The sequence below is a fragment of the Lontra canadensis genome, unplaced genomic scaffold (genome assembly GCF_010015895.1).
Source record: "Lontra canadensis isolate GAN:19392208 unplaced genomic scaffold, GSC_riverotter_1.0 scaffold43, whole genome shotgun sequence".
NCBI lineage: Eukaryota > Metazoa > Chordata > Mammalia > Carnivora > Mustelidae > Lontra > Lontra canadensis.
This window is the reverse complement of record NW_022631037.1, coordinates 13,024,918-13,037,018: the sequence shown is the minus strand read 5'-3', so window position 1 is coordinate 13,037,018 and position 12,101 is coordinate 13,024,918. Positions and strand designations below refer to the sequence as shown.

Sequence of the window (12,101 nt, the reverse complement as noted above, 5' to 3'; positions counted from 1 at the left end):
GCAGGGTCAGGGGGTGGGGGGCGCACACACATTTTTTTGAGGGGCGGTAGGGTTAATTGTGGAGGTTAACCGAGAAGAGGATACATCTTCCAGGGTCAGGGGCTGTTTGGGAAGAGTGAGGTCGCGTCCCAGTTTAGGGGGCCCGGCACCCGGTGCGGGGGTAGCCGAGTTAGCCTCTACCCCCTCCTCCTCTTCCCCGCTCCGCAAACACCCTGAAGGAATGAGGTCACGTGGGTGAGTAGTGGGCGGGACCTACTCTTGTCTGGAGGAAAAAAGCCATTTTGTACCCCCCCAGCCCCGGTCCCTCCCCTCCCCCCGTCGTCCCCTCCCCTCCCCTCTCTCCCTCCTACCCCAAGCCGCTTTCACAAACTCCTTTCTTACCGTAGGTTTCTCCCCTCCCGCCGCCGGAGCGAGCGACACGGCTGCGGCCCCCCTCCCCTCCCTTCCCTCCCTCCCTCCCATCCCCCCCTCCCCGAGACCCACCGGACCCCGAACCCAGGTAAGTGGAGGCAGACTCCCTGTCCTTTCCCTCTCCTACCCCGCCACCAGAATGCGGGGGGGGGGGGGGGGGGTCCATCCCTCTTTACACACCCCTGTGGGAGGGGGAGACTCTGAGCAGGGCCTGCAGCTCGCGTCCCCGCCCCACCCCGCCAGCCCCTGTCCTAGCTCGCCCCGTCCGCCTTTCTTTCTCCCTTTTCTCTCCCCTTTTCCCTTTTCTCCCTTCCAAGATGGCCGAAACGGATTCCCCCTTTTAGGGATTTGGCGTCTCCCTCGACCACCACCTCTTTGTGCCGCAGCCCCCTCGCAGACCTGCTCCCGAGGTAGCGAGGGGGAGGGTCCAAGGCAGCCACGGGGACTGTGGGCTGCGCGCTGGGCCGGATCTCTGTCCCCTTCGCCCGCCCCACGGGCCAGAGCGGCCCCTGGCTCTGCCCCACTACCCCCTTCGGTTTGGGGAGGGGTCGCTCTCCGCTTCTTCCGTGGGCTCCGGGGCGTCGTGGACGCGCAGGGACTTGAGGCCGGGAGCAAGGCGACGTGCCTTTCGGATTGCTGCGGGGCCGGGGGAGGGCGCTCCTCCTCGCCCGGGTTCCCCGGCCTCCCGGGCACCTCCCCCCAGTGGGTCGCCCCCCCGCACCGGCCCAGGACCGGGCGCCCCGCCCCCTCCCCGAACCACCTCGGCTGAGCCTCTTTCTCTGGAACACCCCTCCTTGGGCCCCGCCGAAAGTTTGACTCTAGGGAAGGTAGGAACGGCCACCGGGTAACTGGGGTCCCTGATCCTTTGACCCAGGTTCCGGGGGAAGCCCGGGAAGAGGGAGTAGAATGGAGATTGTCGGGGCTTGGGGGGGAGAGTTATCGCGATATTTTCCATCGCCGGCAGAGGCCGGAGGGGTCTGATCGATTGGCCCCCTCTTTTGCTGGATAGCCGGGCCGCCCGCTCCGTGCCTGGCCCTCCTGTCTCTGGCTCTGAGGGGGTGGGACCTCTTGTCCGGCAGACACCCCTGCCCCTCCAGTCACCACAGTGGGCCCAGGCATGCGTCTCCCCCTCCCCCACTGCCCCCATCTGCCCAGAATTGCTCCGGATGGCTTGAGGTGGGGAAGAGGCCTGGGGGTGGTGAATTTGCCTGTAAATATTGTGGAAGTGTTAATCCGCGCTTCTCCCTGGTCTTTGTCTCTTAGAGTAACCCCTCTCCCCGTACATATATATACATGCCTCAGTCTCTCCTGGGCTCCCTGCCGCTTGGGGAGGGGAAGGAGGGGGTTGGTCTCCGGGTTGTCTCCCGCTCTGTTCTGATGCCTCCTGCTCTGGGCCTCTTGCAGTTTGTATCTGTTCCTAAAACTCTAATTTCTCTTCCTCCCGTCTCCACTCTGTTCCAAGGTGTTAGTACTTGGAGAAGGAGCATAAAGCCAGCTCTGTTGCAGCTTTTGGGTAGGGAGGTTTTCCCAGGGGTTCCCTGGTTTGGAGTTGGGGGTTGAGGTCTTTCAGCTGTCTTTGGAAAGAGGCCAGAAACAGACCCCAGGTGACCCCTGGGACCCAGGATCAAGACCCTGCGGTAGCTATTCTCTTTCCTGGTGTCTGGGTCAAGGGTGGGGTTCAAGTTGAAGTCTTTGGGGGTGGGCAGGAAGGGGGGCGGTGCTCTCTGCTGCCCCTGGCCTTGCCAGAGAGATCTTGGTTGATGGAGCTGTTGCCATGGGAATAGAGAGAGCCTGAGCAGGAAGAGGCTACATCTTCGTTCAGGTCAGATGCCCACCCTGTGCCTTCAGCCTCTGGCCCCCAGAGTGGAGGTCGGAGCTGCACTGCCTTTGTTGCTGGAGGACTTATGTTGTCATTTACCCTGGGTGGACTAGGGATGCACAAAAGGTTAGTGTGGATTTGCAGCTCTGGTTTCAGGCAGGCATGTCAGACTGTGTGGTTCTGGGGTGGGTGGGGATGGCTTGTGCATCTGGCGAGTGTGGGCCTGGCTTTGGTCTGGCTGTGTGTGTGAGCCTGGTATGTATATGTGTGTGTGTGTGTGTGTGTGTGTGTGTGTGTCTGGCCAAGTGTCTGTCTGGCCTTGTGTGTTGTGTGAGAGATGGAGGGGGTGTGTCTGGCTTTGTGTGCATCTGTGTGTATTCGGCAGTGTGTAGCTCTGTGTGTATATTTTGGGGGTTTTGTCTTTGTTTGGTCTTAGGAAGCTGAGGGGGGAAAGACAGAGAGGGGACAATAAGCCCAGTTTCAGGAGACTAGAGGATGTTTTGATGCTGCTGGCGGGAGGGGCAGGTCCCAGGTTCAAGGATCAGGGAACACGGAGAGGTTGACATTGTCCCCGGGCAAACCCATAATCTTCCCCTTCCACACACAAATGCGCGTTGCTCATGCAGTTGGATGCACGAAGCTAGGAGAGGAATGGACCCAGTATATTCCATAGAGCCTGTTCCATGGAAATGGGGTAAGGTGATTAGTTTCTGCCCCTCTTTCTACTTCAAAGTGAGAATGTGTGCTGAAGGTCATGTTTGGGCCAGACTCTGACCGCTCCCAGAAGGCTCACTGAGTGGTCTTCTAGGGTACCCTGGAGTTCTGCCTTCTACCTGCCTGGATGGAGTTGGGCCAGGCTTACTAATTTCTTAAGTGAGTGGGGAGTCTGGCCTGGGTGCCAGTGTGTAAAGAGGACTGGAATGGGAGAAAGGCAGTTTCTGCCACTGTGTTACTGGGTGACCTTAGCCAAGTCACTTCTTTCTGAATTTCTTCATCTGGAGAGTGAAAAGACTGGACAAGATGCATGCTTGCTTTTCGTTCTTTCTTGCTTTCTTCAGATTTTATTTATTTATATGAGTGAGAGAGCACAAGTAGGAAAGGGGCAGAGGGAGAGGGACAAGCAGACTCCCCGCTGAGCAGGGAGCTCTATGCGGGTTTGAGCCCAGGACCCTGAGATCATGACCTGAGCCAAAGGTAGATGCTTAAGTCATGAAGTTAACTGAGCTACCCAAGTACCCTTCTTTTTTTTTTTTTTTAATTTATGTATTTATTATTTTAGAGAGAGCAGGGATGAGGGTAGGGGAAGGAGCAGAGGGAAAGGAAGGGATAATCTCAAGCAGACTCCAGGCTGAGCATGGAGCCCAATGTGGGTCTCCATCTCACTACCCCAAGATTATGTCCTGAGCTGAAATCAAGATTTGGACGACTAACCCACTGAGCCAACCCAGGCGCCCCAGATAAGGGGCTTTCTAAGAACCCTTCTACTTCTTCAGTTCTAGGTGTCCAGAGGTGACCCTGAGTGACTTTTCCCAAGACCTGGTGATTTTCTAGTGGGGGAGTGGGGCTAATTTCATGTGGAGGAAAGCAGAGCAGAGAACCCTGTCTTAGGGCATCTGAAGGAGCAAAGACCTCTGGGTTATCAGAGACAGACTATTTCTGCAGAGGAAAATTTTAAAAAAAGAAGAAAAAAAAAAAACTGACAGTGGGAGAGGCCTAAATTGTGGGGAACTTCCAGAAAAAGATGAGCTAGAACAGAGAGATGGGTGGTGGTTTCTAATTGGTAGGGGCTTTGAGGCAGGGCAAAGAAAAATGCCAGGCTTGACAGGCCAGGAGGAGCTGGCATGGGTGCTGACCCAAGGTCCCTTGCTGCCACTGTCCCCGAGACCTGGATGCCCGGGGCCCAGAAACACGGGCTGCCCAGCAATCATGCTCTTGCCAAGATAGTGGTTTGGGGACAAAAGGTGTTAAAGGACTTGGCTGCCAGCAGTGCTCAGGTCCCTGTGGTGATATCCTTGGGAGTGACCCGGTAAACCCCCCCACCCCCAGAGCTCCACGGAAGTCAATTCAGAATGGCCCATGTCCTCTTCAAGGATTTTGTCTCTTTCTCCCTGGCTGTTTCCCATCTCCCAATCTCTTCCCTAAAGTGATGACAGCTGGAGGTCCAGCCCTCTCCCCTCTTCCCTGTCTTTCCCACAGTACACCTGGCCAGTTGCAGCTGGGGAGGACCTGGGTGTCAGGTGTAGGGCCCTGAGGCCTGGGGTGGGGGGTGCGCAGTGGGGGAACTGAGCTCCTGTTTACCCTTGTTCTTGGCACCTGCTGGCAGGGCCCTGCAGGTAACCATGGCAATCAGGTAAAGAACCAATCAGGGCTTCTCCCCGCCCCTAGCCCCAGAGGTAGCAGTCTGAGGCCCCTGGGGATAGGGTGGGGGGAGAGGGAGCACAGCCAGGGGGCCTGTTCCTGTACCAGAGGAGGAGGAAGATTTCACTCCCTAAGCACCACAGCTCCTTCCTTTACCCCTGCATCTAGAAAGGAGCCCAGGGGATAATGTTGGTCTGAGTTCTCCCACTTGCTAAGGGAAGTGAGAGGGTAAAGGTCATGGCCACTTGCCTGGGAACTACTGTGTGTGGAGGCCACAGTCTGCCTGGCGGGGGCTGGATGGGAGTTCTTCAGAGGAAGTGTCTTGTTTTGAAAATGCACCCAGTGTGTGAATGAGGTGACTTAGGCAGGGGAAGCGCCTACGTGTGTGTGTGTGTGTGTGTGTGTGTAGGTACTTGTGCGCACACGTGAGAGGGAGAGATGGGGGTGTGAGATGAACCGGTGGCAGTGTGGACACCCAGCGTCAACCAAAATGTGTCATTCCTGGTTGTGTGTGAGCACGTAGATTCCGTGGAACCCAGACACACAGGAAGCCAGTCGCACACAGGACCTATGCACGCCCAGATGTCACGGCCACGGCCGATGGTTATTGCACACACTCTGCTAGACACTTGGAGTTTGCTCTCTCTTCTGGATGCTTGTAATAATATTTGGGCATCTTGCCAAGGACAGGGTTACTATGGAAACGACCAAACAGTGGAGTAGCCAGCAAGCCTGCAGGATTGTGAAGGGGGAACCCTTGCTAGGGGGCAGGGGCCACCCTCCATGGGACAGGCACCCCTTTCCTTCCTTAGGCCAGGTCTACACTTCCTGACCGCGGTGTCTCCCCTGGCTCTGTGGGCTCCCTCATTTCCCTCTGTCTGCCCTGCAGACTTGCTGTCTCTCCCACATGTGGCCTTTGTGTCTCTCCATCTCTTTCGGTCTCTGGCCAGACTCTGTTGGCTGTTTGGGTCCTGGCCAAACTCATCCTGGGGTCTCTATAGAAACTGTTGATCCTGGCTGTGAATTTCTGGTCCTAGAAAACCCAGTGTGGTGGCTTTAGAAATCTTTCTGGAAAGGAGAGAAGGGTGTGTGTTGTGAAGGAGTCCTTGGGGCTTGGCCACCCTCCCGAGCCCCACCTCTTGGGCTTTTCCTCTGGGAAAGAGGGGCTGGGGGGGGCTTCCTTTTTAGGTGCAGGTTAGATTTCTATACCAAGAATTTAAGCATGTCACTCAGTTCCGAGTTGGGCCTTAACTGACCTCCCTGGACCCTGCCAAGGCCTGGCTGCGTGCTCAGGGCTGCCATGGAGAGAGCTTTCTGCCCAGTCTTGGCAGGCATCTCAGAGCCTGAGGTCTGAGAGCCTGGGGTCTGTCACTGGACAGCCTGTGGACAGGCTGCAGCCCGTGGAGATGGTGCCAGTGCCCATGTGGGTCCCTGCGTGTGTGTGGGACGGAGGTCCTGGAATGTGTGTGGGATCCGGGGGACGTATGCAGGGGCCTTCAGGCCGGGAAAGGTGATAGTCTTTTTTGCCCAGGCTCTTGGTCATGACCTGCCGGGGGCCGGGCTCCGGGGGCCGGCTGGGGCTGTGTGTTCCCCGCTCCAGGCATGGGAAGACCATCCTCGGTACTTCCTGCCTGAGCACCAGGCCTAGAACCTGCACGGCCAGCGTGCGGTGGATTCCCTGGGGAGCTGCTCCGGGGCCAGCCTGGACGCCAGGCTAGGAGGACAGGCACTGGGGTGCTCCCTCTAAACTTAAGGGCATCCCATGCCTGCCGTGTTTCCAGGGCTGCTTTCCTGTGGGGAGAGTGATGAGCTGGCAGGCGGGTGGGCTGGAGTAGAGACGACAGGCAGGCCAGGGCTGGCACCTGGGTAGAGGGGAATCTGATTTCCTCAGCTCCGAGCACTCGCTTGGGAGAATACGGACGGGGACCAGGGATGTTTTTACAAACCATTCTCTCCCACTTTGCCGCTTCCCTATGTCTTCTGGAGACTTGGTCTTACTTCAGTCTTTGCTCCTGCCCTTGAGATGAAGGAGCCTGACCTTGTTGTTCAAGGTCGCCTAACTCTCCAGAGCCCCCCTCTTCCCCCGCTCCCAGTGAACACTCGGGGGCCAGGACAAGTCAGCCCCCATGCGTGTTGCCAGGCAGACAGCAAGCGCCTCAGGCTCAGGGACAGATGTCGGGTGGCGTGGAATGGAATGTAGGAGGCGCTGTTGCGTCTCTGGGTTTCTGATTCTATTCTCCTTTCTCAAGGTGACGCCCCCCAGGCCCCCGCCCCCCGCCCCGTCATCATGCATCGGGCCACACGGATCAAAATCACGGAGCTGAACCCTCACCTCATGTGTGCCCTCTGCGGGGGGTATTTCATCGATGCCACCACCATCGTGGAGTGCCTGCATTCCTGTGAGTGGTGGGGGCACAGCCCCAAAGAGCCCCTCTGTTCGCTGGTGCCAGTCCCTGGTCGCAGAAAGACTCCCTGGGGTGGGGAGACTTGGAGGGCGCAGCCTGGAGGTCTGTTTCAGTTTTCACCTGTGGGCTCAGGGGTTCCCCGGAGCCCCTGGCCGCTCCAGAAGGTGCAATGCCCCTGACGTGCACTCTGGACTTGGTGGCGAGGGGTCGAGGGCCCTGGGAGGTGTCCTGCACGCTGGCTCTGTGCTGTGCTCCCTCAGACTCGGGGCTCACTTTCCGCTGGGTGCAGGACACCGGCCTGACACAGACACACACACATGCTCCCCCGGGGACGGAGACGGGGCGGTTGCTGCCTGTGCAAAGCAGGACCACGCTGAGCTTCTGAAGGGGCTGAGCAGTGGGGACAAGGTGGAGAGGAGGGGCGACTTGAATGTGAGCAGAGGCCGTTGGGGCGTGGGGTGCTGGTTCTGGATTACTAAGGGGGCTCTGACTCTGCTTTCTCTCTCTGCACACCGCCCCCAAGTCTGCAAAACCTGCATCGTGCGCTACCTGGAGACCAACAAGTACTGTCCCATGTGCGACGTGCAGGTCCATAAAACCAGGCCGCTGCTGAGCATCAGGTGGGCCGGGCACTGTCCCTCCTGCCACACTGGTCCTCTGTCCCTCGGCCCTCCTTGCATCCCGTAGCTGTGGTGGCAGGTTGAAGAGAAGCACAGGGTGTCAGCCCAAGGCCCTTCCCCTCCCTCTGTCTTGTCTAGGCTGAGAAATACCAGAAAGGTAAAGACCACGCCCATGGGGACCTTGATACCTGGGCCTTGGATCAAGGAAGGGAGGCGGTAGTAGGGGTTCCTGGCTGGGGAAATTAGGGTGAGGTGGTCGCAGACAGGACTCTATGTGTTTTTTTCCAGATCTGACAAAACCCTTCAAGACATCGTCTATAAACTGGTCCCTGGGCTTTTTAAAGGTATCCATGCAGCCTTTTTCCTGCTCCCTGCGCCCCCCACTCCCCTCCCTGGCGCTCCGTCCTCACACTTCCTCCCTCTTCCAGATGAGATGAAACGGCGGCGGGATTTCTATGCAGCATACCCCTTGACTGAAGGTGAGTGTGTTCACTTGCCCGTTCACGGGAGTACACGGGGCTGCCACAGGCACGCGGGCTGGGTGCACTGGGCTGTTTGTCCCGTGTGTCCCGGCTCTCTGCTGCCCCAGCCCACGGGTAGGCTGGGCTCACCCCACTGAGCTCCGAGATCCTGGGGTCCTTGCTGGGCCTCCTTTCCCGGTCCTAGGCCAACCCCTCAAAGCCTCTCCTTCCACAGTCCCCAACGGTTCCAATGAGGACCGCGGTGAGGTCCTGGAGCAGGAGAAGGGGGCTCTGAGTGACAATGAGATTGTCAGCCTCTCCATCGAGTTCTACGAAGGTGTCAGGCAAGTCAGACCCATGCCTGGTCTTTTGGGGGTCCTAGGTTGGGTCGCCCCTTCTCTCCCACCCTGGCCCCCTTCTGGTTGTGTGTGTTAGGGGATCCTGCCTGTTCCAGGGTCTCCCTAGCGTCATTCTTCGTTCTCCCCCAGGGACCGGGAGGAGAAGAAGGGTCCTCTGGAGAATGGGGATGGGGACAAGGAGAAGGTGAGTGCTGGGGACCTGCTTAGGAGTGGGCTGTGGGCTGGGAGAGAGTGCCTGGTGTGGACCCCAGCCCTTGGGTGCCTTTCCTCCGGCAGACGGGGGTGCGATTCCTGCAATGCCCAGCGGCCATGACTGTCATGCATCTCGCCAAGTTTCTTCGCAACAAGATGGATGTGCCCAGCAAGTACAAGGTGAGTCCCCAAGACCTTTCAGAAACTCAGTGTCCGTGTGTGGCCGTGTCTGACAGTCTGGGCGTCCCAGCCGTTTCTCTGAGCTGGCTGGGTGTCGTCAAGGGCCTGCGTGGTTGTGTGACTGAGCTGAGTAGAAGAGGAGTTGAAACCAAGATTAGGGTGGGGCCATCTTCATCGTTGAAGCCAGCGTTCAGAAGCATATGGGACCAAGATGGAGGGTGCGTGCGCGCACGCGTGCACACTGCGTGCTTACATGCTCATAACTGTGGCAGAGGTATATGTGCAAAAATATGGGCTCTTACCTGGGGCAAGCTGGCTGAAAGAAGGCCAGTCTGAAATTCTAACGGTGCTCTTGGATGTTGCTTCTCAAATTGGAATTTGTCGGTGATTCTCTAAAGATCTTATTAAAGCGTAGATTCTGATCGGTAGATTCTGCAGGTCTAGCAAGCTCCTTAGTGCTGCCAATACTACTGGTCTGTGAACCGCACTTCGGGGGTCAAGGCCCTAGGACAGTGGATCCCAAACTTTGCCCCAGATCAGAATCACACAGGGAGCTTTAAAACCCAACTTATGTCCTGCCGTTTGAATCAGAATCTCTGGTGAGATCCAAGCGTTGGTATTTCTTTTAAAACTGCCTGGGTGAGAGCCAGTGCTTGGCGAGATCTCTCTCACCGGGGCTTTTTCTTTGCACTCATGATCTCTGGAGGACCGGCCAGAGATGTAAGGGGCCTCAGACAGCTGTGTGGCTGGACTGTCGGCCAGGGCTGTTAGTGACCTGGGTGCTTTCTCTGGATCCTTTCCCGTCTGGTGGGCAGGAGTTCTGTTGGGAGAAGTCCGGGAAGGAAGCCAAACCCACCATGAAACCCCAGGGAAATAAGGGAACACCTGCTAGTCCCTCCTTCCCAGTGTCCTACCTCCCACCCCTAGCTTTGAGCCTCATTGCCAAATGGGTGGAGCCTTGAACCTGACCGGGGTTCATGGCGTCCTCTGTCTCCTCGTCCAGGTGGAGGTTCTCTACGAGGATGAACCACTGAAGGAATACTACACCCTCATGGATATCGCCTACATCTATCCATGGCGGCGGGTGAGCTGAGCCGGTTGGGGCTGGGTGGGGACAGGGTGGGAGGGGAGCCGTGTAGGGTCTGGCGTCCATCTGTGGCCATAGGGGCCGCACAGTGACCAGTAATCCCCATTTGGGCCTCGTCCTGTAAGCTGGGCGTGTCCAGGGTGTCTTGCCACAGCCGGCTAGCCTCCAGGCCATATTTCGTGATGACCTGCCACTCTCTGAAAAAGAGGGTCCGGTGGCTGTTGATGGGGAAATGTCACCCCTCACTTTTTCGGCCTCCCTCTCTCCTGTTCAGCCTCTGGCCTTGCGCATTCTTTCTGTCTCTGTGGGTCTCTGTGGGCTGCTGTACCTCTGGCCTCACTCGGTCAGTCTGTCCCCTTCTCTCCAAGGCCTGGACCCTTTTCTTCCTGTTTGGGCACCGCGGGATGAGGGTTGGTTAGCCCCTTTCTCCTGACACCCTCCCCTTCCCCTGCCTCTCTGCCCCCTCTCCCTGCAGAACGGCCCTCTCCCCCTCAAGTATCGGGTCCAGCCGGCCTGCAAGCGGCTCACCTTGCCGACAGCGCCCACCCCCTCGGAGGGCACCAATACCAGCGGGGCATCTGAGTGTGAGTCAGTCAGCGACAAGGCTCCCAGCCCTGCCACCCTGCCGGCCACCTCCTCCTCCCTGCCCAGCCCAGCCACCCCCTGCCATGGCTCTCCCAGCTCCCACGGGCCCCCGGCCACCCACCCTACCTCCCCCACCCCCCCTGCATCTGCCAGTGGGGCCACCACAGCTGCCAACGGGGGGACCTCGAACTGCCTGCAGACACCATCTTCCACCAGCAGGGGGCGCAAGATGACTGTCAACGGAGCTCCTGTGCCCCCCTTAACTTGAGGAAAGGGACCCTCTCCCTCCTTTTCCAGCCATGCCTCTCCACCCCTCCACTTTTTCTGGGCCCCTTTTCCACCTCTTCTACTTTCCCCAGCTCCTCCCGCCTTAGGGGTGGGGGGCGGGTTTTATAAATAAATCTATATATATATGTACATAGGAAAAGCCAAATATACATACTTATTTTCTATGGGCCAACCAGATTAATTTAAATGCCACAGGAAACAAACTTTATGTGTGTGTGTATGTGTGGGGGGTGGAGTGTTCATTTTTTTAGGGGGTCTTGTGTAATTTGCCCTGCTCTCATTTTGGGGGTGCCTGGAGGTGGACTCGAGGGCAGTCAAGCTCTGCTCCATCCTCCTTTCATTTCCCAAGGCAGGTGGGGTGTTCTGGGAGCCCTGCCGGCCCCCAAAGCTTTAGGCACAACTCCAACTGGCTGTGTATGGGGTCTAGCCTCTCTCCCTCCATCTTGGCTGCTGTCCTGCCCCTGCCAGTGCCCCCCGCCCCCACTGTTGAATGTCCAGAGAATCGCTAAGACAGTGCCTTTTACAAATACAGTTTATCCCCTGGTTCTGAGGAGCGAGTCATGGTAGAGATGTCATCTCCCTTACCTCCTCCTCTTGCAGTGGAAACTTTGTGCAAAGAATAGATAGTTCTGCCCCCCCCCCAACAATGTGCGTGTGCCCTTTGCATCATTTATCTTGTGGAAGAGAAGCTTTGGGCCACGGGAGGCCTCAGCTCTTGAAATCCCACTGTGGCTCGCACTGTGGCTTTAGCTGGGTGAATGCTTGGCCCGGTTCTGCCCCTGCCTGCACCCTGGAGCTCCCGACCGGCCAGGCTGGTTTTTGGCCAAGTCCCACCTAGGGGCCTGGAGTGCAGTGGAGCGTCTCCCACAAGCACAGACCCCAGATTGTGCTGAAGGCCGGCAGCCCTCCAGTTCCCTCCCCACCCCCAGCTGAGGCCAAGTCAGGACGCAGCCACGGAGGCAGCGAAAAGCACAAGAAGATGGAGACCTGTAAGCTCTGACCTTGGCTCCATCCCAAGAGGTCTGTGGACTGTCCCCTGCGAAGGGCAGACCCCAGCAGATCCCTGGCCACCTGTTTTTCCTCCAGTGTACATAGATCCGATGGGGGAGGAGGCAAGACTCCCTTGCAACCTAGGTGTTTGGGGTCGGGACCACCCCCCATCAGGTTTGTCTGTGTTTGCACCTTGTCCTGTGTCTGAGGTGCTGTGACTGTACCCTCCTCCCACCCTGGGACATTTGTATCTCCTGGCTTTGTAATAAATGCTGCATACTCTCCAGAAGCTGTAATTCTTTGGGGGATGGGGGACAGGGAGCGGGGGGCGGGGTTTGCGGCCTTC

At 57.9% G+C, this 12,101-nt stretch overlaps 1 protein-coding gene across 2 annotated transcripts; it reads left to right on the top strand.

The window, feature by feature from the left end:
- Positions 1 to 320: 320 nt before the first annotated feature.
- Positions 321 to 12,041, top strand: PCGF2 (polycomb group ring finger 2). 2 transcript variants are annotated; one of them, XM_032871456.1, is made up of 10 exons: positions 321 to 499; positions 6,838 to 6,987; positions 7,517 to 7,613; positions 7,902 to 7,957; positions 8,042 to 8,092; positions 8,310 to 8,418; positions 8,563 to 8,617; positions 8,710 to 8,805; positions 9,809 to 9,889; positions 10,368 to 12,041. In XM_032871456.1, the coding sequence occupies exons 2-10, from the start codon at positions 6,876 to 6,878 to the stop codon at positions 10,743 to 10,745; spliced, it is 1,035 nt and encodes a 344-aa protein (XP_032727347.1). In that variant the 5' UTR covers positions 321 to 499; positions 6,838 to 6,875; the 3' UTR covers positions 10,746 to 12,041. The 2 variants fall into 2 exon arrangements, with proteins under 2 accessions (XP_032727347.1, XP_032727348.1); XM_032871457.1 differs by lacking the exon at positions 321 to 499 and adding an exon at positions 1,221 to 1,238.
- Positions 12,042 to 12,101: the final 60 nt, after the last annotated feature.